This window comes from Athene noctua, chromosome Z (assembly GCF_965140245.1).
Source record: "Athene noctua chromosome Z, bAthNoc1.hap1.1, whole genome shotgun sequence".
Taxonomy (NCBI): Eukaryota; Metazoa; Chordata; class Aves; order Strigiformes; family Strigidae; genus Athene; species Athene noctua.
Genome location: NC_134077.1, coordinates 25,006,185 through 25,032,814, shown reverse-complemented (window position 1 = coordinate 25,032,814; position 26,630 = coordinate 25,006,185). Strand labels below are relative to the sequence as shown.

At 39.6% G+C, this 26,630-nt stretch overlaps 1 protein-coding gene across 6 annotated transcripts in view; it reads right to left on the bottom strand.

Moving 5' to 3' along the window:
- MAST4 (microtubule associated serine/threonine kinase family member 4) overlaps positions 1 to 26,630 on the bottom strand; it is a 320,186-nt gene that overhangs the window by 159,318 nt on the left and 134,238 nt on the right. For 3 of the 6 annotated variants that reach the window (XM_074931942.1, XM_074931938.1, XM_074931939.1), the window contains 2 exons: positions 22,512 to 22,586; positions 3,968 to 3,999 (listed from right to left, as the gene is read on the bottom strand). In XM_074931942.1, coding sequence (XP_074788043.1) covers positions 3,968 to 3,999; positions 22,512 to 22,586 — 107 coding nt within the window. The remainder of the gene's footprint in view (positions 1 to 3,967; positions 4,000 to 22,511; positions 22,587 to 26,630) is intronic. The other 3 variants (XM_074931940.1, XM_074931941.1, XM_074931943.1) reach the window with 1 other exon arrangement.

Here is a 26,630-nt window from a genome sequence, read left to right as displayed (position 1 = left end):
TCAGCATCACACTTTATTGCTAAACTGTGAATCATCATTGGTGGTTCCTGACGTTCTCCTGTAAGCCTCAAAAAATCTAAAACATATAAAACTTTGTTTAATCGTTCAGCTGGCATCATACCTGACATTCCCCCTTTTTGTTTTTGAAGCATTTGCTTCAGAGTTTGATGAGCCCGTTCGATGATTGCTTGTCCAGTGGGAGAGTGTGGAATTCCTGTGCAGTGTTTGATGCCCCATAAGATACAGAAGCGTTGGAAGCATCCAGAAATATATGCTGGACCATTGTCTGTTTTGATCTTTCTTGGCACTCCAAGTACAGCAAAAGAACTGTATAAATGTTTTTCAACATGTTTAGCTGTCTCTTCAGCTTGAGCTGTAGCCCAAATAGTCATGGAGAAGGTATCAATAACAACGTGTACATATTTTAACCTACCAAATTCTGCTATGTGAGTAACATCCATTTGCCATAATTGCAAAGGTGATAGGCCCCGTGGGTTAACTCCTGTTCCCAGGCCAAACCCTATTTTTTGACCGGATGGGCAAGAGGCAACAATGCCCTTCACATCCGCAAGAGGAATTTTAAATTGTTTATGCAACATTTTTGCTGACTGATGCAAAAATTGTGAGATTCTCTAGCTTGTGCAAACAAATTTGGAGAGGGCCCAGACCAGGCTGGAGCAACCAATTGATCAGTTAGTTCATTTCCATACCCTAATCCTTCTTGGATTGGTGACTTCTGATGTGAATAATAAAGTAGACAATGCTTCTCTGATCAAGAGTGTGAACTAGTTGTTGCAACAGTTTCCCTTCTGTATCAGGCAAAGACATTAGGGCTTGACAAGCTATTGACTGCCATAGTCGATAGTCGCAACACTTCATTAGAGAAACTGACTTGTGGTTGTGGCTGAGCTTGCTCATTATTAGCTAATTTAGCCCATGCACTTTCAAACAACATTTTTTGAGATGGAGTTAATATAACTGCTGCTATTTGATCAATATCTTTTGGAATTAACAATGATAATGAAAAAATATAATTAATAATTTGTTTTGTTAATTGATGATGAAGACCATTTTGCATTACTGAAGCTCTAGCCTTTTCAAGCAACTTCCAATCTAAAGGATCCCATTCATTAGTACCACTAACACTATTAATAGAAACAGGAAACGCTTGTACACTTTCAGGAATAGAAGACCCCTCCACTATAGCATCTCTAATACTCCCTTTCCATCGGCGTGTGGCCACAGAGGCACTCTGTACCTGTGAAGAAAAAAGATGTGAAGTTGTAGGGTGAGACGAAGGAAGCGCAGCCTCCACCTGTGATGATGGCAAGGATGGATTAGAAGCAGGTACTGGAACTGAACAGTCAGGTGGCAGGTCAGGAGCAGACGGTTGCAGTTGCTTGCCAGATGAAAAGGTGTACGGTCTGTGCTCCATCTTCTCCTCCCGTGTTGCAGCCGGTTTTTCAAGCTTGTCTATAAGTTGCAAGAGTGGAGTTTCTCTGTTTGAAACGCCGACTCGTGAGGCGGGGGGTTTCTCTCCCTGCGCGGCAGGCGCGGGTGGCGATACGTCGGTTCTGCCGACGTTCCCATCCGTGCCCTGCCCCCCGCTGGGCTCCAGGGATGCCCCCTCTCTCCCCTCGCTCTCCTCTGGCGCGGTGCCAGGCACGCTTCCGGCACCGCCCGCTCCCGCCCGCGCGGCTCCCGCTCTAACCCGCCAGCGCCACCGATGAAGCAAACAGGTTTTTCAGCTGACGTAACGCGATGGGATCTGCTAGCGGTGCAGGCACTGGAGGCGGCGTATCAGAGCCAGAAGCCGCTTCTACCACTGCAAAGGCGGAAGTACCAACCGCGTGGTCACCAGCCACGTGGTCGCCAGCCATGCGGTCGCCAGCCACGCGGTCGTCACTCAGCTCCTCTACTGTCTCGCGAATCAGCTTCCAGAGTAGGGGATAGTCGCTCACTTCTTCTGCCGACCTTCCTCCCTCACTGATCACGTCCCAAAGCTTTTTTCCTATGGATTCCCAGCTAGATATCTCAAATATGAGACCTGCACTGGAGATAAGTCCTCTTTCCCGGATCCATTTCAACAAGCCTTTCAGGGTGGACTTATCGTATTTTATGCCTCTCATGGAGAGGATATCTTGGAGGACTTTCACTGCTTGCTCCTCCCTGCCGAGAACAGACCCCATTCCTCCCCGGCCGCCGCTTCTTTTCGCGGATCTTCAACCCAAATTACAGCGTGCTGCTTCTCACCTTCAGACCCCGGGGCAGGGTCTGGATCAGTTTCAACCGGCTTTCCACCCTTGATTGCACCTCCGTCGAGTCCTCAGTGAAGACTTGTGCCAATCTTGAGGGTCCCTGTTCAGGCGCCAGATGCGGGAGATATGGACACGCACATGACCAGTATGATCAAGCAATGCCAATTTATTGAAGGTAAGCAAGCCCTTTTATAGGTTTCTCCTGTGTACGCGAACGGCACATGGTGCAATCCTTATGATTGGACAGTTAGCTTTGTCCACGCGCTTCAAGCCTTCTCACGATTGGATAATAAGCGCCACACTCAAATGTCTTTCTCCGCCCAACCCATCTCCTGGAGTTGGTTGCTGAGTTCTTTGTTCTATGTCCTTGCCGAGCGTGCACATGTGTAGGATTGCTCACATGTCCATTATCTCCCAACAACATTCAATGTCAAACATCATAGCAAGAGTGAGGTCATAGCTATGGATTTAAAAAAAAGCCTCAAGAGTCACTTTCTGCTCTGTCTGAAGTCAACAGTAATTTAGGCATTAACTTCAATAAAGGCAGTCTTCTGTCCACAAAAACAAGAGCACCAAAAGAAGGTAACAAAAATAATTTTCCTTAGTTGTTTTTATCATTGTAAATTGTCAATTACTTGATTTGTTTTATATTTTCTTGACTTTTCTTAAATGTTGGCTTTGCTTACTGTTTAGTGTAAGACTTTTAATGTGTCAGAACCTAAAAAAGAAAGTCTTTTCCAAGTCAGCATATGTCCTACAAAGTGCAGAATTCTGGTACACCATTTAAGTCAGAATAAGAGAGTACTTAACTGCACCTTCCCAGCAATTACAGTTTCACATATCTAACACTGTCACCAAAAGCTATCAAGTTGAAAACAAGTATAGGAAAACAAACCCAAGTAACTGGCCTTTTGTGCAAGGGCTTATGGTTTTAGTCACAACACGTCATATTAACACAGGCTTAATGTAATGTAATCCTAAGGTATTTTTTGAAAGAAGTAGTAAGTTTGTTTCTTATGACATTTTGCTATGTTCTTAACCCAATACTTTCTCAATAAATTACTAATAAAGAACAAGAAATAAACTAGATACCACTAAAACCACAAGCTTTAAAACCAAACACCTCAAAAACACTAGAAAAACAAAGTCAAGGCACAGAAATCTTAGCTAAGCACAGCTAAACCACAGTATCTGAATTCGTATTATTCTAACTCAGTAACAATTTTTACAAGAATATACAGTCTCTACTTCCACTAATCAACACAGTAGGCTTAACAACCCTGTACATTTAGTAGAACTCATCTGTTCCTTGTTCCTATCTTTTCATCCACAGGTCTGTTCACAGAATTCCATAAGAAAATACTTCTACTTATGTGTCAAGTTTCATTCATATAATTCATGAAGAACACAAATTTCTTCCTTGATTTTTAACAAGAGAAATCTTCAGAACAAAACAGAAGCTTCAACTAAGAACTTGTCACTGGGGAAATCCCTCACAACAGCTCTCTAGAGAGGGGTGTGGACATAAATGGTCACTGCACAACCCATAGGTTTTCATTTAAAATCTTAATTTCTTTGTATGTATTTTAAGACAGATCAGCTGCCACATTTAACCTTCATTTTAACTGCCCTGAAAAGAAGACTATCTTACCAAAAACTGTCAAACATACTGTACTGTGAACACAACAGAAGAAACTTCATATACTTACAAACTTCCTCTTCTTGGAAGGCTCAACTCCTTCTGCAACAGAAAAAAAGTTACACTGTATTAGGAATAAAACATTATAGTTGGAAGTGGCTTTTTTAAGGCAAGTACTGTAATCCTCCCATTCCACCAGCAGCAGACAGATAGAAGCGGTGTATTTGGACTACAATAAAAGATGGTACAGATTTTACCTGTACCATCTTTTACTTGTTGCCTTCCATTCTTATCTGAAATATTAACATCATCAATGGGAAAGTCTAGGCCTTTTTGTAGCAGCAATACGAAAATATTTCAAACAATAGACAGTGTTATAGAAAAGCCTTACAGTCAGAGCTATCGTGACTGCACTGATAACAGTACTAGAATTTGCAAGACTCAGTGGCAAAGATACACTAAGTTCTTTCAAGCAGCCATCATTTGCAAAAGTTAACAACAGGATCAAGACCTAAATAGGTGACCATTGCTACCAAGCTTTCTACACTTTGTTCCTTAACCCAAAAAAGATTAAGTACATAACAGCTTGGTCAATCATAAATCTTTATAATTTATTATAATCTCTGCAAATTACTAGCATGACAAAATAATCACTTTTGCTTGGAAGAATTAAACTACAGGTTATGGGACTGACAAGATAGCCTGACAGTCAAACAGAAATTGCAGAAACATTTTACTAGCAGTTTTTATTAGAAGTCACAAGACCCATTAAGTATTGCCCACCAGAAATAAGCATAACTTATATATAACCACAAGCAGATTATCTTGTTTTGTATAAATCACAGAATAGCTGAGGCTGGAAGGGACCTCTGGAGATCATCTGGTCCAACCTGCTCAAGGCAGGGCCAATTAGAGGAGGTTACTCAAGGCCACATTCAGTTGGGTTTTGAACATCTGCAAAAACGGAGACTCCACAACCTCTCTGGGCAACCTGCTTCAGTGTTCAACTACCCTCACTTTTTTCCATTTCTCGCATGAACTTATATTCTGAATGCTACATTAGTTAAGTCTTCTTTGCAATCACGTCCATCAGAGAGTACCACCTGTGTTTAAACAGACAAATTGTCCTATCTAGAGGATACACAGATAAACACATTTAAAGTTGAAGAGCATCATGAATGACAAGGTTGCATATGAGAATGACTCAACTTATGTAGACGGATGTCTCTAGTCACTCAATTGCATTGGTTTATATTTACTTTCAATATCCTCACAAAAGGCTGTTTTAAAATATCTAACTGCTTCCATTCTAGGAAGGAAATAATTGCAAAATTATCTTTAAAAAGTAAATATATATATATATATATATATATATGCATACTGTGTATGTGCGCACACGTGTTTTATTTCACATAGCACATAAATTATAGGTATTGACCAGAAAACGCACATGAAAATACAATTGAATGGATAAAAATAGTTCAGCCAGACACCTTAGAAAAGGCCATAAGAGAATAATAATTACGTATTCTTTAGAGACTTTTAAATGGTGTGCAGTAAATAAAGCCTGGGCTGCTAACCGAATGATAAGGATTAAAATATCAAGTAGCTGCTCAATTCCTGAGCACCTCCCATCCTGTTCATTGAATGAGGCAGGAAAAAATAGTGTGAAACAATGTAATTAGAGATCATAACGCAAAGACATAGGACAGCCGAATTAAGGGCCTTGGTAACAAATTCTGGCACTTCCTAGCAAGTTCCAGCAACTGTTCAGAATTTGTAAATTAAAACAGAATCTTTTAGCATAACATGTGCGTATATACAAAAGAACAGTTACACCTGCATACAATATGCATTATGAAGCTGAGTAATTCCCCTAAATTTAAAATACCACATTCATCATGAACAAAATGCAACTGTGAATTAGAACCCATGTACTTCCCTTTTTATGTCTTTTTCTTTTTTAATATTTACAATGCCATTGTGTCCTATTTCTAACGCAAAACTATACTTGTAATTCTAGGCACTGTCATACTGTAACAGACAATGTTTGTGGTATAATGATCAAAATGTGCAAGCAAGAATCATACTTCGTTTTTCATCCCATTTAACAGAGTTGAAACATGTACTTTAAATTTGTTTCTTATGATTCAGGTCTTTTTTCTTTTTTAGCAGAATATTTTGGTTATAGTTTATCATTATAACAGCACACATGACAGACACTGCCTTCTGTAGACACTTGAAGTCACATTAATCTCTTGGCCCATTCTCATGCATGCCATCCTAAAGCACTATTTTTGACTAAAGAATAAAACTCTGTAAGAGATGATTCACTGTAATGACTTGCTGGTGAAGATATTAAGAACTGCTAAGATCTCTTCATACAAAGTAAAACATTGGGTACATAATTCATACAGGAAAATTTTCAAAACATTGCAAATAAAGCATTTGTAAGGCTGGATCTTAAAACTGTATACAAATAAACAAAACAAGGAATGAAATAAAACAAATATCTTTTCTTGGTAATATTTATATCCTAATTTCTATTATATATCACAGCACTGAGTCTAAAATCCAAGGTCACTACTATCATGCTTATCCAGTTTGTGTATCTCCAAGAAAAAAAAAAATCTAAACCATAGTGAACTGAAGCTTGGTTTTCTGCCTCAGATCAGGCTGAATTTTTCACACCTCCTACCTGATTTTTAGTGTCACTTAGGACTCGCCCCCAAAATTTTTGCGTGGCCTGAAAAAATTATGAGATTATCAACTGTATCTGTACAGACTTACTTACTCCAGACAAGGTTCACCAACATTATGCTAGTTTTCTAATACTACAGTGGAGCTCCACAGCTGGATCTACATGAAGCAGGTGGGAAAAGTGTAAATATGTTCTACATGGGGCTAGCGTATATCTTAGATTAATCATTTATTTCCTAGGTGCATAAAAACCATCCACACCATCCCATAGCTAAAGATTACATTTTCACTCCATTTCTCCCAGCTGTTTCACTTACAGTCACTGAAAACAGGGAAGAACTGAATGATACCATACTGAAAATCACAGTTCTTCAGGCTTGCAACGCTCCAGGCTCAGATCTCGGTTACACTGCAAATGGCCTGTAATGACTTCACAGTTTTCTCGCATTACACTGTTTCCTTTCTGAAAGTCTTAAAGACCAGCTGTCCTACTTCCACTGCACAGCATCCAACACATACGGTAAAAACTTTGTGGTGTAAAGACCTTCAGATCACATACTTAGCATGCAAGCCCCTGAGGTATTAAAAAAAAAAAGATTCCTTCACTACCACTCTTCATGTTTCTCAGGCACCAGCCTTGCCCCAAAGGACAACACTATGGTTTTTTGCCCTTGCCCTATGTGGAATCCTCCTCTGGCCAGTTCGAGTTGGACTAGTTTTAAGGCTGTTCATTCCACTACAATAACACAAAGCAGACTTAATGAACCAGAGACTCTTGCCCTTGAGGCCCTTTGTGTCTCAAAAAAACGTGGTCTGAAAACATAATAAACCTTGCCTCAGGTTTAAGAGATCTGTGCAAGCTGTGCCAAATTGCTGTGATGTTGCATTAAGACCTACATGTACTGAATTTAATTGCACCTATCATTAATCTGTTTGAACTCCATACTCTGTGCATTGTACTATCAATAACATAGTTTTACTTATTGCTGGGTTTAATTTTAAAGAATCCATAAAAAGCAGACACATTCATAAGCTGGTTAAGATGCAGATAATGTCAATACAGGTTGATTTTAGAACCACAGTAAATTTGCTTCATCTTCAGTAACAATGTTCAAATATTCAGAAAGTCTCATCTTTCAGAGTTTGTAGTTGTCCATGAATCAGTCTGAAAAAAATGAACCTTTTCAAGGCAAATTTCAGTAATGCATTGTTCAGTTGAGGAGGTGTTAAGTATGATAAGATGAATATGAGGGTTCTTTTACACTATTGGCTCTACACATCCTCATAGGCTGTAAGCATCTGAGGGCTTTCTGGTAATGTGTGCATCAAGAATAGGTTAACATTACAACATTAACACTGCATTAACAACAGTAGAAAGAAAAAAAATCAGCAATGGCACACAATTCACCTTTTTATAATCACTGACAGCAAGAGTTACTACTTTGAAGGATGAATTTGAAGGATATTTTTAAGCAATTACTATGTTTTTGCTGAAGAAAAGTTGGGGGATGACAGTAGATGTTGCATTTGGATGTGGGAATAAGGAAAAAATGCAGGCAAGTAACACAGAGTCATACTGTTTTGATCTATCAGGGAAAGGGGTGGCACTATGCAAGAGCTTTTTACAAGCTAACGACCTCTTTATAAGATTATTATATCAAGCTATTTTCTTAATCCATTCCAAATACCTCCTAAGCAAGGTAGTGGCAGGTTATGCTTCTTAATTTGATTGCTTCCAACTTTGCCAACATTCAGTTCTTCAGCTGCACAAAGGATATTCATTACCAATGTGGATACAGATCAACCACCTCAAATGCCCCCAGTGTTAGTATTTCACACCAAATGTGTCTCTCCTACTGTAATTTTGTTTCTCTGACAAAGCTATCCTTTGTTCTTAGGTCAACTTACACTCTTTCCTGGTTCCAAAAATACTAAGCCTAACTTACACTCTTTCCTGGTTCCAAAAATACTAAGCCTCTGCCTCAGAAATCGTTTTCTGTTAACACTAGGGTTAAATTTTAGAAATGGCTATTGACTAAAATTTCTAGTTCAAGACAGGATTAACCAAAATTCAAAAAGGTGCAGAAAGGTGTTCAGCTCTTCTTTGTCTGTCAAGGTGTTCTCACTCGGGTCTGCTTTCTTACAAAACAGGTGTAACTACAACATTTTTTCCCTTCCAGATGATCCAAGTGACTTCATGCTTGGACCACCTCTTCCTCAGAAACCATAGTCTGAACTGGCTTGTCCAAGATGCAAGTCTATACTCACTTTGCTCAGGAAAACTGTACCAATACCTTCTTCACTTATAACGTAAGTCCCAGTCAAGATCACTGATCCTTTCCACACTGGCTGCCAAGGACCCATGCACTATTAATACTTTACAGTAAAGTCTGATGCTCTGCCTTTCAGCTGAAGGCTTTCATATTCTTGCCAGTCATTCAGCTGCAGCCACCTTTACCAGCGGTTTTGCTTAATAGGTACCCTCACCAATTAAATAAAAGTCACCTCTTCACAAGCATTTTCATATATGAAAATGGCCACTTATACACTGGCAAGCTCTGGAAGGTAATTACTGCTACTCAGGGAAGACTCAGTTTCCCATGTAACCTGCAGAACATTCCTTGACATAGAACACAGGGCTTCTTTTAAATATTTTTAACTGTGCATTTCAACATACAGATGTTATTCTGTGTTACCCCCTCAAACTCCCCAAACACTAAAAAAACCTCATAAATAATGAACTTGAAGTCACAAATTAGCAGTATCTATTGCATATTTGAACAGGGAACGTACTGTAAAACTAAAGAGCAACTTAAACTTGATTTAACCAGTAAAGGTCACATTTTGTCAAATTCAATACTCTGTGTTCTATGCAATTCATTTTTATCATCTCAGCTAACTTCCACACTTTGGTTACAGACACTGCTGACTGTATCTTTCAAAGCAGAAATATATCTGTGCATCAGCTCTACAGGTTCTGAAATATAATATAAAAGGAATACCCAGGTGGCTACTTAAAGCTAGGCATTATCAATGTAAATGCAAATTAACTGGATCAAGAAGAATGCCAAACAGCCTATGAAAAACATACAATAAAAATAAATCAATTGCTTTATCATGTACAATACATAATTTAAATAATCTATTTGTATTTTCCTACAGACGAACCAGATATAACATTAAGATCTATAACTGACTAGACTCAACTAAGTCAACAGTAGTTAAACATGTTTTGCATAAAAATCACTGATGGAAGAATGCGAGTAATTTTAGAATTATTTAATTTCATTTTACACCATAGTCTGAAGTCTCCCATTATGAGATCAGTAATAACATTTAGCAACCTGACGAACTTGCACAGAAATAATTACATTGTTTAAGAGATACAAATGACGCTCTCAACTAAATTTTTAAATACATGAACAGAAATCAATTAACAACTCCTACATCAGAATGCCTAGGGTGTAACCAGCTTTCCCCCCCTCCCCCAAAGTACCATAACAGTTTCTTCAGAAACAGTAGCAGGAATCTAAATGAATGCCTCATTGTCAAAGATGTTCTCTGAAAAGAGAAGATACTACAGGAGTCAGTCACTGGAAGAAGTTTGGAGTATAATCTCTTTATTTACCTTGGAAAGAGAAAAAATAATCATCAAATTGTCTTGGCAAAAAAAACAAACAAAAAAAAAAAACAACAAAAAACACCACACACACACAAAAAAATTCAAAGTGTTACAAACATACTCTTTATGGGAGTAAAATTCATCAGCACAAAAATCAGGGGAGAAATGCCAATTAAAAAAATATTCCTTATTGACATGTCTGATTTACACCAACTGAATCCATAAATTCTTAGTGCTTCAGGGACATACCAAATCAACCAAAAGAAACCTCCAAACACTGTATCAGCAATCCACTAGTCAAATGAGAAACAGTAATGCAGTTAAGAATTAGCCAGACTAAGCTTAAGAACATTATCTCTGGTATATCTCAAGTTTCAGCAAAAAGCAGCAGTGGCAGAACACATTGACTCCACTTCCTTACAATTATGCAGTGTAGCTTATTTGAAGAGTAGCTACTGTAATCACTAAAAGGTGAAAACTCCCTTTAATGAGAAGCACAAGCCCTTTTGAAAGACTGTTTCCCGTTGAATGGCTGTTTTCCTTTAGAAAGGCTGTTGACTGTTGCCAACATTTAACTCAAGAAAACTTTGTATTCATTTTCTAGTGGTGTGATCTTCACTTCTTTCAAATACTTCCTAGTAAAATATAGTAGAAAAATACTACTTTTGGTTTTGTTTGTTGCCTATCACATTGCATTCATAGCTGAACTTTAAAAAAATTAATAACCATGTTGTTTAATGAAAAAGTATGAAAATTCTGAATGAACTTTCCGCCTCAAAGTAGACAAAATCATTTAATCTAACAGCGTTAGAAAATCCATGCTCCGTTCTGATATGCTGTCATACAGTCTGTTTCACTCCTTGGCAAAGTACCACATCACCACATGACTAATGGAGAAAATTCATGGGCTGCAAAGTGTTTGAAACACCAACACTAAACAGATTCCAGCAGCTAAGTTCACACAAATAACTCCCATCTTCAGAATCAAAGAGTGTTATCATATATTAATGGAAAAGTAAAAAAAAAATAATTAAGAAAAAAAATCACACAGGACATAAATGCCAGATGCTGCTGAACCATTCAGCTGAACAAATATGAAAAATGATACAGTTTACCAGAACCAGAAAACCCTCAATCCTCTTTGAGTAAAGCCAAGTATTTCCCTAGGTGCTGTTTGATTCTCTAGGTTCTTTCTTCAAACAGAAAACAGTCATTTTCCCACTGGTATACCTGCACAGGATTTTGCCTACTATTAAAAAAGAAAAAAGCAACACCACAGCATGCAGCAGCCAGCTTTGGCATTACTTCTTGACAATACAGTTGCTGGAGACCATTATGCCCACCAGCTGTGAATCATGTTTTGTATCATACAGTGAGTATGTATGTTCAACAGCTGCTGCTAAACTCTGTTGAAATCAGTAACTTCTAGATAAAATGATTAAGCCTGCCTTCAGCATGAAAGAGACTTGACCACATTTAGGTTTCTAGTCATTTTGCACAAGCTAGAAGGGGATAAAAGAAGTCCAAACATGTTAGTTCTTTTTTCAGGACTGATTGCCACTAGCAAAACACAGGCCATATTCAACCCTAACACATTCGTATTATCAGCTGGAAGAGATGATACATGCTGAAAGGGAAAAGTGTACTAAATCTAAGTTTTAAGCCATGTTAATCAGAGGAATTGAGTCACAAGAGTCTTGCCAAGGCACTCTTGTGCCCATAGGACCCACAGAGCTGAGCTCTGCAGCTGCTCTTCACACACAGGGGTAAAGAGAAGATTTTGGGCAAGCCAGGAACAAAGGGCACAAATAACTCACTTTTCCCCAAAAAACATCACAAGGAACACTAGTGGCAAAACACTACTATTTTGCATTCAGCAGACAACAGAAATATCTCTTTTGCAGAAAAAAAAAGCTAATTTACATTTGCTCTGTTAATGATTCCAGATCTTCTGCCCCTTATGCTATTACAAGTCTCAAAATTCATGGTTTTGCTTAATGTTGACATTTTAATTAGTATTTATAAATTCAAATTTGATTGGTGCAGCTGACCTCACAGCTTACTGATAATATACTCCACTAATGTCAAAGAAAGGTTCAAGTTCTAGAGCAAGGGTCACATTGGAAAAATGGAGACTGTCCGGAGACCAGCAAGGTAAACATTAAACCCATTTGTGAAAACAGCTTAGTCAAAATGAAAGCTTTATTTTTTCACTTCAAAACTGTTGTCACGTTTCTCTCAACAAGCTTAAATTCGATTATTCCCTATAGAGTTCTAAATGCCCTGAAAAAGCTGAAAAAACCACACTAGGGTCTTCCACTTCCAAAGCAGAGCCCATTTTAGTTTAGGGAGCCACATTGTCATGATCTTTTGTCTTTGCCATTATTATAAACTTAAACATTGCTTGTCGTGGACTTTCTCAACAAGTCTCCTACCTTGTCTCCTGCTTCTTTGCCACACTTGCTGCTGAAATGCAAAAGGCTACTGTTGCTAGTCCTCCTCCTATAGGCTAGCCAAGAGGACATGCACATCACCAGCTGTTGGATGAATCTTCAATTACTAGTCAACACAGCAAAGCAAGAAAAATTGATTTCAACCTCTTCACAAACAATATGGCAAAAATCCCCCAAAATTATCCTGATTGATACCACACTGCTTTGCCTGCTGATGATATCCAGCTTCTCTAATTAGCTGCAAACTCAATTTTGAGTATCCACTGCAGGGTAGACAAGAAGGAGAAACACAATTTTTCTTTGAGGATTTGAAAGTTCTTTTTAAGTATTCCTTTCCTTATCAGAAAAGGATCGTAACACAAACATTAGCAGTCTGCTACCTTTTATTTTCATCTGAAAGTCTCAAAATATGAGCAACAACAGATACATCTGCTGCATCAATCGCTGATCTAAAAAAACTCTGAAGCAGGCAGGAAGCTGGTGTCTAGCAAAAAACATGTTGAGAGGCACAATCCTAGCTTCTTAATACTGAATTTCACTGGAAAAATCCTTGACAAAACAATTCAAATTACTAGTCCTGGATCACTGCATACAAGAATTTGTGAACTCTTGACATGAAATAAATCACTAATTCAGTCTAGGCAAAGTTTTCAGCTGAAAATCACAGAGGACAGACAGAAAAGCAAAAATGTTACAGTGATAAATACTTTTCCACAATTTATATCATTACTTGGTCTCACTATCTATTAGGAATAGTCAGGTATGTTTTTGTTTAGACTACTCACATTCTAGATAAATTGAGATTAGGACACAGATAACATTTAGTTTACCACCGTTTTACAGCCGATTTCATCCCTTTTCTTGTCCAGTATGGCAGATGAATTTGTTCTAAGTCAAACTACAGTAAATCACATGAGCTACTGTACTGTTTGTGCAAGGATTACACTTTTTAAATTCCCTTTTACCTTTGACTGATAATCCTACTTATACTGTCTTAATAAATTCTAACAGGATAAGTGAAGGTTATTCAAATTTATACCTCTAACTAGTACGTTTGTCTGCAAGTTTCTGTCATGAAATATCTACTAACTCATTGAAAGAACTTTCCAAAGGCAGAGATTTCTTGTGTGACTAGTGTCAAAGATGCTACACACACACACACAAAAAAAAAAAAAAAAAAAAAAAGAGATTAGGACGAACACCTTTAGCTGTGCATCTATTCAATATGAAACAAAAGTTAAAGAGCAGCCAACCATTAGTTTCCTCTCCACACTTTCTAGCTGGTTTTAAGCCAGCAGGAGGCAACTCAATCCTAAACAAAGTCTGCAATAGGGAATAGCATAAAAAATTCCTCCTAGTTCTATGTGATATACATGAGACATCTCACAGGCTAAGTCCAGCAGTTTGATATTCAAGAAAAGGAAAGCATCAATATATTTTCCATAGTAATTTCTTTAGTGAAGGTAAGTACATGCAGAATAAAAGCTCTCTGTGGAAGAAAACCCTGTCTTTTTGATGACACAAATCTTACCTCAATATGGTTGAAATATCTCCCAACACTGGTTTTCCCACCCTCACCACCCCAGTTCTTGGCAAACATTTCCAATTGTAGCCCACAATTCGGTCCCCATTTCAACCCTTTCTTGGTATCGACACTATGCATCCCACACATAAATAAGGATGTATGCCCACTAATTTAACCATATCTTAAGAATAACTTCATATTTCTGTAATATTCTTTCACGTTTATACTAGCATTTATGCTAGGCAAACAATTTCTAATACTATTTCTACCACAGCTATTTCTATTTTTAATCAGTTGGAAGGCATGCAAGTACTACTGGGATGGAGGCCACACACTTGAAGTTAACAGCTGCAAACATCTAATTATAACTTCATATTACCTTCTACAAAAATAGTTTTACTAAGGTGAAAAGGGAGTACCGTGGATTTGTTTCCAAAGGTAGAAGGTTATAAAGCCTATCTCATACAATGAATAACACACTACTGACAGACTGACTTGTTCAGGAGATTAATTTTATAAGGAAGACAACCTTAACTTGTCAAAGAGAGGATCATTTTGTAATATCTGACTTCAAGCTACCTTCTGCTTCTATTTATATGTCTACCAGACTCTTTAACCTTTGGCAAACATAACTTTCTAGCAATCAATTGGCCATCAAATCAAACTTTAAACAGCTGTTGCCAGAGAGGAGTGCTAGGAAACAGTACTTCTTTCTCTGTGTTCCCCTGCCTACTGGATGATTTCTTTTTCAAATGAGCAGATCCTGTGATGCACATGTTACAGTAACACCCTACTCTTGGAGCAGACTCTTCAGTTTGTGTTGAGTTTATGGCAAAAGCCATAAAATTCTAGGAATGCTTGTAGGCTTAAAACATACTTAACATGTAGCCTAGCAAGATATACATCTGGTCTAGCCATTTATTATGGATAGCCATAAGTAAATAATTATTTTTCCTGAGACTTCCCATCCATTTCATACTTTCAGTCTAGGTTTAGTAGATGAAGACATAGATCTCAACAGTAAACTATTTCTTTACAAGTCATGAGTCACTGAGTTACGCAGAGAAGAAAACAGTTCTAGAAAATTTTTATCAGTTTAGAAAGTAGAGTATGTGCAGTAGTGACTACTGTAACTCCAGAAGTGACTTCATAAGCCAGAAAGTCTGGTTTTTAGAATCTTTATTTACAGATGCTGCAGAAATTGTTCAGTATGAGGAAAGATTACCATGCTCTCTAACTAATATACAAGGTACTCAGACTAGAATGACTTAAAACCAAACAAACTCTACCTCAGTTGAAATGTCCTCTCTCTCCACAACCAACTTAAGAGTTTTTAATTTGATTCCTTCTACTATCAGTGTTTTTTCCAAGCTCACAAAATTTGAAGTAATCTTCATACCTGTTACCTACAGGTGTTTCCAGTTTACACTGGCAGCCTACTTGGAATACAGCTTTCTTCTTATTATGTATTAAAACACAACAAGAGTTTGAAAGCAGTCTGAATGCTTTTAACTCCTTCTCAATCTCTGTGCTACCACATCAAATTTATTTTTATCTGACTGTTACCTTTCCCAGCTTAAATGGGTGTTTTATGTCATCCTTCAGATCATTACTCCTGCGGCACTCTCTTTAATGCTGTCTACCTGTGTTAATGTTTGTAACCCACAAATAAGCTCTAGCAAATTACTCAGAAACCCTTTAAATTAAGCTTCTGTTTCAAGCCATAACCAAATACTGTAATATATCCAGCAAAAGATACATAGAGACTACATCTATACTGGTTTTATGTATGTCTGAGAACAAAGCCTGTTCCTGTTCTGTGGGTCAAAGTGAACTAGTTTGAATCCACAATGTTTCAGCATCTTTTGTATCATCTACACTGCTTACCAGCTAGAAGATGCTGTGCTGAAAAGGCCACTTGAGAGCTTTGCATCACCACAGAGCAGGCAGAGGCTAGCATGCAGGAAGTACCACACTCTTCAATCACAGAACAATTCAGGCCGGAAAGGATCTCTGGAGGTCATCTGGTCCAACTCTCCACTCCAAGCAGGGCCAACATCAAAGTGAGAGCAGGTTGCTCAAGGCCTTTGCCAGCCAAGTTCTGAATACCTTCAAAGGATGAAGGTCTTTGGATAACTTGTTCCAATGCTGAAGCACCTTAACTGAGAAAAATTTATTCCATCTGTTCAGATTTTCCCTTCTGGCAACCTGTGACTGTTTCCTCTTGCCTTTTTGCAGCGCACCTCCCACTAGTGACTCTCTATCTACCAGGTAGTGAAAGACAGCACTTAAATCCCATCTCAGCAGTCACAACACTAAAGAATCCTAGCTCCTGAGCCCTTCCCTGCACATCATGAACTCCAGCATCTTTCTTGCACCAGGGGCCCAATCTGGACACCGTTATTTCAGATGCTTAAGTGTCAATCAGAGGGGAATAATCATCTCCCCCCACTTCTAACTATGCTCTTTGATTATACCTACTTTCTGTATGCTCTGTGATCACATCAAGAAATATTTAAAGGTCTTATTCATACCTTCAGCAGCTGTTTAGCACTAGTTAGGTAAACACACTAAATACTCCTGCCACTTCCTGTTGCTGCTCATTCTGCTGTCAAATGGTCACTTTCATACCCAAAACATGACACAAAGCACATCAGTACTGAAGGGATGAAAGAAGTACTTCCTCACAAGTACTTCCTCAAATACCTAGAGAAGAGTCCTCTCTCTCAAAACATTTTTATCACTTCCTCTCACAGACACAGGTATCAGTCTCAACCACTTCCAAGTTTGACCCAAAAAAGACTAGAGATCAGAGGTTTCACAGATGGGACTAACCTAGGAACCAAGAATCACCACCCACTGTAGGCCCTAAAATTGAGATCCAAAGACAAATCTATAGAGAAGAGGCTCATCATCACTGTTTGAAGGTCAGCTTTTCCTGACTTGCATCAAATCAATCAACTAATCATAAAGTTGGACACAAGCTCATAGGTGGCCAAGTTCACAGCACTGTATCTTTACAACTCTACTATCTTCTGCCAGGACAGGCCAACATTCTCTTCCTCCAGGAATCATTAGTGTTGTCCTGGTTCAGTTCCCCAGCAGTGGGAAGGGAGCTCCAGCTGGGTTATTCAATACCATGCTGATGTCAGGTCCAGGCGCCAAAGCGCAGGAACAGTTTCTGTGTAGTTTTTGTCCCTGGGACCACGCGCGACAGTACTGCTGTGTCTCTTGCGGTAGATCTCTGTATATCTTTTGTCCTGTTTACAGTTATTACTGTTTATTGTTGTTGTTATTGCTATTGTTGTTGATCAGTTTATTATTTGTTACACTGTTGTATTAAATTTTTTCCTTATCTCAACCTCGGTCTTTTTATCTCACTCCCTGCCCCGTCCAGTCCGAGGGTGGGGGAGGGACAAGAGCAACATGGTCTCTGGTCCCGGCAGGTGTCCACATGATTAGTCAACACAGCATATCCCTTACTGTGATGAGTCACCCAAATCACTAACCCACAAATGAACTTCATCCAGGTCCAGGACAATCTGCAGAATGCATGCTGAGATGCAAGTTAATCACCTGTAGTAAGCTGACCATAGATGGAGGATCTTCTGGGCAAGTTGTACCTCACTGCTGCTGCTTTCATGAGATATGCTGCCTCATCTTCAAGTCTCCCAAATACTGTTGTTCTCCCATACCTATGAGGTTATGAGCCAGATGCAGGAAACCCAGGGACCAGACATGCAGAACAAAACACCCCAAAAGCCCACCAGGATGCTTTGCTGGACACAAAACCAGTATTCCTTTACTGGTCTTTGATAGTCTTCCCCCACCTCCAAACAGTGTCCCTCATACAGGCAACAGTCTCTGAAAGCTGTGCAGCCTGGGCTTCCATAACATCCTGCCACCTGGGCAAACAGCTGCTCCATAGGAAGGCAAAAGGAATAAAAAGGATCCCACCAGTCTTCACAGAGACAAGAGACAACATACCATTACAAAGTAACAAATTTGTTTGGTTTGGGGTTTTTATTGTTCAGGGTTTTTTCTTTTGTTGCGTTGTGGGTTTTTTTTAAAATTAGAGCTGAATCAACAGGCTTAAAAAAAGGCATGTCAGCTTTGTTGATGTCCATTTGCCATCTTCTGTCTAAAAGCAACAAAGTAGCTCTTGCTTTAGGATGGCAACATAGACCATGAAACTGGTGGCTTCTGTGCACCTACCCCTACCATCACGAGCAACTGGCAGCTCTTCCTGAGGCAATAAATTCAGATTGAGGAGTGTGATAAAAAAGGCTGCTGGAGAAGCTCTGCCAGTCCTGTTGCCATTCTACAGCTTCCTAGTACTGGAGTTACCTGCACAGCTGACTCTCATCCCTGTCGTCCTACTCCTAACAGCAGAGCTTTGCTGGTCCCCATAGCCCCAAGAATGGATGATCAATGCCCTGCAGGCCCAAGTGTTGGAGAGGGCTGACAAGAGGGCACTGCATCAGGTGTGTCTGCAGAGGTACACAGAGTATGCAGGTTAAGTCTTTGGGAGGGCTTAGAGACAGGCTACGCTGCTGTTGCCTTTTGAGATGCCTGGACTCCAACCTTCCCAGCTGGATTCACAAGTTTGTAAGAGAAAGTTGTGCACTGTACCGGGTCTGGCTGAACTGGAATTGGTTTTCCCCTATAGCAGCCCCCATGGTGCTGTGGTTTATGTTGGGAGCTGGCAGGGTGTTGATAGCACCCCGGTGTTGTGGCTACTGCTGAGCAGTGCTTACACAGCACCAAGGCTCTTTCCGACATTTTCTAACCCCAGTGGGACGGGGTGGGCAAGATCTCGGGAGGGGACACAACAGGACAGCTGACCCCAACTGACCAGAGGGATATTCCAGACCATGTGACGTCTGCTCAGTATAAAGCTGGGAGAAAGGAGGACGGGGTGGGGTCACCCTTGGTCCTCTGAGGAACCACTACGCGTGTTGGAGCCCTGCTTCCTGAGAAGGCCTGACAGCGGCTCTTCATGGGAAGTAGAGAATTAATCTGTTCTCTTTTTTTTGCTTCTGCACACAGACCTTTGCTTCTCTTTGCTTATATTAAAACTGCTTTTATTTTACTCACAAGGGTTGGTCTATCTTATTTTTCTTTCCCTTCTTTGCCCTGTTGAGAAAAAAAGGGGAAAGGGGGGGGGAAGCGATAGAGCGAGTTGGTGGGTACCTGGCATTTAGCCCAGGTCAAACCACCACAACCTTGTCCATCAGCTGCATTGCAAATGGATTCCTTCAAGCAGCATGCTGGTCAGGTTGTCACAGCAACTACTGGTAAGGGTCCCTAGTGCCACACAAAAGGAAGGAAGAAGTATGACAGGGCTCTGATGACGCTCCTACTGATTTGCAGCAGTCTGCAGGTGAGTGTGAGTCTACCAGGAAACAGCAGTTCAGGAAGTGCAAGCAGGAGTATAAGGGAAAGACAGTTTGTCTCTCAGAAGCTCTGTGCTGAGCACCTCCCTACTCTGCTTAGTGATCTGAATGACAAATACTGAGAATTTCACACTGCCTGAAGTACGCCCTTGGAACACAGATGAGCCTTTGAAGAACAGAGTATATCAACCTTGCTTGTTAAACAGTGCTATGTGCCACACTTCTCCCCAGCCAAATCTGCTCAGATAGCCTTGGGCTACTTCTCCCACCAGCACACAAGCTGTAGCACCTCCTGCAGGACAGGTTCATCTTCATCCCTTGCCTTGAGTAGTCTCAGTACATGTTCAGTACAGCCCTAACAGTCCTGAGCAAAGGTGTTGAACACACTCTCACTGCTCTCACGTCCACTTCCAGGGCCTGTCCCAGGCAAGGCAGCCAACTATGCTCGCCCTGTCCCAGAATCACAAGCCAATATTCCTAACCCAAAACTTCCTGCTAAAGGGCAGCTGTTCAGTTGCCAAGGCCTAGTCCAGATTCTACTTTCCATCAGCTGGGCCAGCCTGAGCGTGGTGGACATGACATTTCTCAACTTGAGACCTAGAGAAGTATGAGTCAAAAGCACATAATCCAAGCCCCTGAGTTTGATCCAGCCACAAAAGAAGGGAAAGGCACAAAGGAAGGACTGGGAAACATGCATAAATTATTATCTCAAGTTACATCAATCAGACCAGGAAAGTACAGTCCCTTCTGCTGTAGCAGTTAGTTCCAAGAACACAACAAAGAAAGGGCAAGGAAAAAAAGCATATATATCTAGGACATAAAGGATACCAGCAACTATTCACTGAGAAGTGTGAACTGGAGAGGAAGAAAGGAAGGGTTGGCTGTCAACACAGATGGGTGTAGGTGCCTGTCAGAATAAGTTTTATTGGACTGCCATGTGAAAATACTACCCACTTAGTCAAAAGTTCTCAAAGAACAGGACTCAGAAGGCTACTGTTCCAGGTTTTCACCATTTTCCTGCATGGACAATAAGGAAAGAGATCATGTGGGTGATCTGCAGACGGGTCCATGCCCTGGTAACTACGAACCTGCAGTTCTTCTCTTCTGTCACACAGCATTGGTAATGAAGCAGTGCTTCTTGTTTGCCTTCTTTCTCTTCCCTACAGATACTTTTTAATCAAAACATTCATCCAGAGTTATGTTCCTGCTGTGTGCTGAAGAGTCTTTTCCAAGCAGATGGTCATTCTGAGCTGCTGATAACAGTTGTAGGGAGAGAGGTGTAGGATGATGTGGTCTATGATAACAGCACCCCTCCAGATGCTGGGCTGGTATCCAGTAGCACTGAGCTGCCAACTGACTTGCTCCCAGTACACCAGGATGTCCTCCAAGTAGCAGACGTTGACTAAAGGGCAGTGGCTAAGGGCCCTGGAAACACCTATCAGGACCCTTTCTGGTCCTTCTGTTCCAAACAAAACAGAAGTACTGAGAAGGCTGTTCTGCAGCTACCAGACTAAGGTTTCGACAGCACACCTACCTTTGACAAGGTGCATGCAGGACACTGGGGTATGGTGGACAATGGTTGGAAAACTGGACAGAGGAGGGAGCAAAAGCTAGCACAACTAATGTCCACAAAACTGCACTTCATTATACATTTTTCCTTCAGCTTTCCACACTGAGGTAATCACCTGGAATGATTTTAGTGTACAGTAATGCGCAGAGAAAATGGCTTGTCGAGAGAAAGGGCTCCTTAGGAGGCAGTACAGATTCACTGTAAAATAATTTCTGCTCTTACTTAACAAATCCTTAAAAAAAAAAAAAATATATATATATATATATACACTTCACTCACTTTGCACCTGTAACCTCCAAAATGCCCTTCCCCAGACCCCTAAAAGGATAGTTTAGCATTCACAATGTTTTTACGGGCTAAAAGGAATAAATTACACAAGTCAGAAACAGTAAATTCAACACAACTAATAATGAGTCAACACATTTATTGATCTCACAACAGCAACTGGAGTCATAATTTAGAATGCAAGACAGGACAACATGTGTCCACTTTTTCTTCTTTCATAAAACCAGGGCTTTTCTTTCAAAACCTGGACATGACTACTACCATTGATCTGTTTCAACCTGTGTCAAAGATTGTATGTAAACACTGCAGTCAATTCTGCAAGTATCTACATCTAAAGAAAAGTGGAGAACAGCATTTTGAAAAGAAGGCAGTAATGGATACACGTTTCAATTCTGCTAGACTCTCACAAAAAGTAGCAAAAAGTAGATACACTGGAACAGTTACTGATGTTCTAAAATATGCATTATAGTAAATTTTATTAGCCCAGAGAATATACGTTCCATAATAACATCACACTCAGAATAGCAAGTTTTTTGGTCTACTGTTAACAAAAAACTCATCTCTAACTAGGTGAAACAACCTCACAACCTAACCAGTACTGCTATTGTATCTGTTAAGACCATCTTTTGATGCCAAATTCTTTAACCCTGAAACTTTATATCACAGCTTGATAATAAACTAATTTATTATTTTCTATATCCTTGCCTATTTTTCTATTCAATGAGAGACTTTTGTTTAAGAATGAATCAAAGGAATTGCACATGTGTTTAACAAAACAAGACATCATGCAAAGTAATAAAACCAAAGCAGAACACTTCATACAGCTTCTGTTTTGCTTTGCAGGTACCAGAAAGTCTCATCCCAACTTTTTAAAGAAAGTACAACAGCTACACTTGAATATGAATCTTTCCAGTGCGGAAATTCACCTTCAGAGTCAGAGTGATTATATCACTTGCAGATGAGTAAAAATAACCAAGCACATAAAGGAGCTTCTCTTTAGTAACAAATACTCTGCTGACACAACATTCCATTTTAAAAATGGTCCTTCAATAAAAGCACTCACTTTTGTAGCTGTTGGTTCCACTAGCCTCTGACGCTGGCGTGCTGAGCTGAAATGACTCTTCTGAGGTGCCCCTTCCTGACAGTGAATGGAGAAAGGGGAGGAACAAGAACACAGAAAAGGGGGGAAATGGATCGTGGAGGGGATGGAATGGAGGATGTTGGAGAAGGGAGAGGGAGAGTATTTAACTGAACTGTATTTTCACTAACTTTGTAAAAGTTTTATTAAATCAATTTCAATAATACCACTGTACAAATATCAGAAAATTAAGTTTTTGCTAGAAGCAGTCTCATGAGGCTTTTATATTATTCATATGCATTTAATGATGCTGTCTACTATAAACACACATATACACATGCATACATGCCTACTTCATTTCTAGATAAACACATTAAAGGTTATTCATTTTACTCTTTCCAAGTATATACATTATCTTACATTTTCTGTATGAATTTAAGAAGTTACACACAAAAGAACCAAACACACTAGCAGTGTCTTCTCTAAAACTATGTTTCAGATTCACGTTCTCCATCCAGAGCTTTGACCACCTTATGTTTTAGATTTTTACATAGCAGAGATTAATACCCTTTCCTGAGAAAAAGCAGGCTCACACATGTAAAAGACAAGCATTTTCTCTTAGACAAATCTGAAAGAGAGTTCAACTGAAAAAACAGAAGCCCAGGAGTCTTCATGACTGTCCTTGTTTCAGATGGGATAGAGCTCATTTTTTCTTCTTAATAGTTACAACAGTGCTGTGGTTTTGATAAAAGTATGGGATTTGGTAGGGCAAGAATGTTGGTAACACACTGATGGTTTTAGCTGTTGCTAAGAGATCAAGGACTTTCCAACTCCCCATGTCCTGCCCATGCGCAGGCGCACGAGAAGCTGGGAGGGAGCAGAGCCAGAGCCCCAGACCCAAATCGGCAGACGGAATATTCCATATAGTACAACGTCCTGCTTGGTATATAAAGGAGTGTTGATCAGGAGCCTCTCTCTCACTTCCAGGATTGTGGTTTTTGGATTCTCACTTCTCTGAGATCACTAGCCAGGAATGGGCTGGGCATCTGTCGGCAGGTGGTGAGCAATAACATTGTGCATTACCTGTTTGTATTTTCTATTATTATTATCATTTTAATTTTATGCCAATTATTAAATTGGTTTTATCTCAACCTACAAGTCTCCTTACCTTTACCTCTGCAATTCTATACCCCATTCCCCAGGGTGGGAGAGGGTGGGCAAGCAGCTGTGTAGTGTTTGGCTGCTGGCTGGGTTTAAACCATGACAACCGCATGTACAAAATTATTTAGGATAATATCTCACTGCAGCCAGTCTTAAAACTACCTAAATTTGCTGGATCTGCAAAGGGAGGACTGCCTCCTCAGCTTTGAACAGTGCACCATTTGGCTGTCTATTCTTGCTCTTTCTTGTGGTTCCCTCTCACTGATTAAAACTGGTAATGAACAGCCTCTAGAACAGGGGCTAGTCTGTCCCTAACCTTTTTCTACATGGATGGAGCTGTTCATCTTTCAGGAAAAAAATAAATTATGTCCATATGTTCAAACTGCTTAAGTACCAAAACCACCTGAAACTAGAGGTTAAAATAAAGTTTAAGCAAAAACACATATTTTGAATAACTATAGTGTATAATCTGAAATTTCAAAGGAAGAACTTAGTATGTGTAGCTGCTTCTCCTACAAGAGAAGGAAAGAATACTGTAGACTTCTATTTCTTTTTCTGGTCTTCCTGCCTCTCAAGCTTTCAACAGATTAGATTATCGGAGAAGTTTTGTTTCTCTTTCACATTCACACTTTTCCCTTTACTGAAATCTTCTTGATACTCTTTTAGACATCATAAAGCCATATTGATGAGGTGCTGCTCTAACACATCTGAGAAATGTCCTGAATTAAGGTATTAGGATGAACAGCTTTTCCACAAACTGATTCAATTTATTCCCTACTTCTTCACAGCCTAAATACAGACTTTCAACTGAACAGCCTTGCAATGTTTTAACTAGCTGTAACAATAGCACTTACTCTGTTTGCTTTCCAAATTAAGAAAACTAAAGTTAATTTTGGTGTAATGTAATGTAAAAAAAAAAATATGGCATCCAAATTTTTAGGATATAAATTGTCACAAACAGGATTGAAGATTAAGCATCTACTCCAACATGCTCATTAATTGCACAAACATTACAGAGGAAACAAGGATGGTTTAGGCAGACTTAAAAGTCTTGGGAGGCAGGGAGAACATATGTAATAACTACTGTTAAAAATGTCAAAGAACAAAACACACCTGGGAAAAAACCTCCAATTCTTCCATCAGTGCCATAAAACCTTAAGAGCTACTTACACTTTTTAAAGTGATGCCCAGATAAACAGGAGCACTGCTACACATCAGAATTCAATGAGAGCACTTCCTGTCAATGTACACATACAAAAAAACAAGGTACTGCAGGAAGAGGCCTCAAAACATTATGTTGTCTGAATAATTGTGCCAACCAGCCAAAACCAAAGTAAATCTTGGGTTTGCCTGTAACTGCATTTTATTTAAGCTAGTTTTAAAATACAGTGCTCTTTCTGTTCAGAGCACTTGAATTAACCTGAAGAGTTTCCTTTTTAGCTTTGTGCTCTCTTCACCACTTTTTAAGCATGTACAGAGGAAGGCAAAGTTTTAATTAATATGGAATAGGAGCACTGTTATTGAATTTAGGAAGAAAAGACAACAAAAGATATTTAAACAATGCTGTCCATATCCCACACAGCACAACAGTTAAAGATTTTTCCAGGATATAAGCAATACTGGTTCAAAATCCTTTACTTGCTGAATATCCAGGAGACAGAAGACCTAGATTTAGTTTTTTCCCTAAGATACTTTAAATACTCTGTCTCAGTTTCTCCACAACTTTCCAATTTCTACAGCCCCTCGTTGCTACAGCGAATATGAACTCTTTGGTCTGCTATTTCAGGTATGCACCTGGTGGGCAGAAGATATGGGTCAAGAGCCAAATCACAGGAGGCAGAGGATGAAAATTCATGAGACACTTTTCCTTTTCCTTCTCACTTTCAGAACTGAGTACACAATTCTTTCTAGGAGTCTTCTCTGAAAAGAATTAGTATATTTTACAAATGCAAAATAGACTTGCTCATGTTTCTGAAAAGATATCCACAGGGTTCTTTAACTGAAAATGTAATTCTACTCAACTTGGCAAATGTTTCTCAAGATCTCAAGACTCTGCTTTTCAAAAAGTAGTTTTCACCCCTGCTTAACAAAAAGGCTTCCATTCTCAGTAAGAAACCATGCAGAGACAGCTCTGTAATTCAAAAAGATCTGGTGGAAATAATCAAAGATTATTGGGAAGATCTTGGGAAGATTACATCATAGTCACCAAATCAAAGACAGTAGTAGGGTTAGCAAACTAACCCTAATTAATAGAATCAGCATTACAGAAAAAGCAGTTATCTAACACCTGCATAAACATTTGGTTACAATTGTAGAAGTATTTTCTGGCTGATGGCAATGTCTTTTGATAACACTCCATTAAATTACTGGTGTAACTGACTAAAATTAGCAGTTAAGTACTATGGCTAGGTGACCTTATCGCTTCTCATTTGGGGAGATACCATCAATAATGTCCTTTTAAACTTCTCAATGCCCTTCCCATTACCATTTAAAATAAACTTTAATATAGTTGTCCTGGTTTTGGCCAGGATAGCATTAATTTTCCTTGGGCTTGGAAGGAGAACAGCTGGAGGGCCAGGCCCAGATTGGCCATTGGAGTATTCCCTATCATGTGACATTATGCTGGGTGTATAAAGGAGGCAGGTGCTCTCTCATTTCTCCTTCTGGTTGGCACAGCAGGATCTTTTGTTCTGTCGGGATAGCTGCTGGAAGTGGGCTTCGTACTGGTCACAGGGTGGTGAGCAACCGCATTGTATATTACCCATTTGGACCTCCTATTGTTGCTGTTGCTACCATCATTAAGCTTGCCTTTTTTTTAAATTCAACCTTCGAATTCTCCCTTTTTTGTCTCTCCCCTATTTTACGGGGGGCAGGGGGGAGAAGGTCTAAGTGACTGGCTCTGTGGTGACTGGCTACTGACCAAGTTCAAACCACAACAATTTA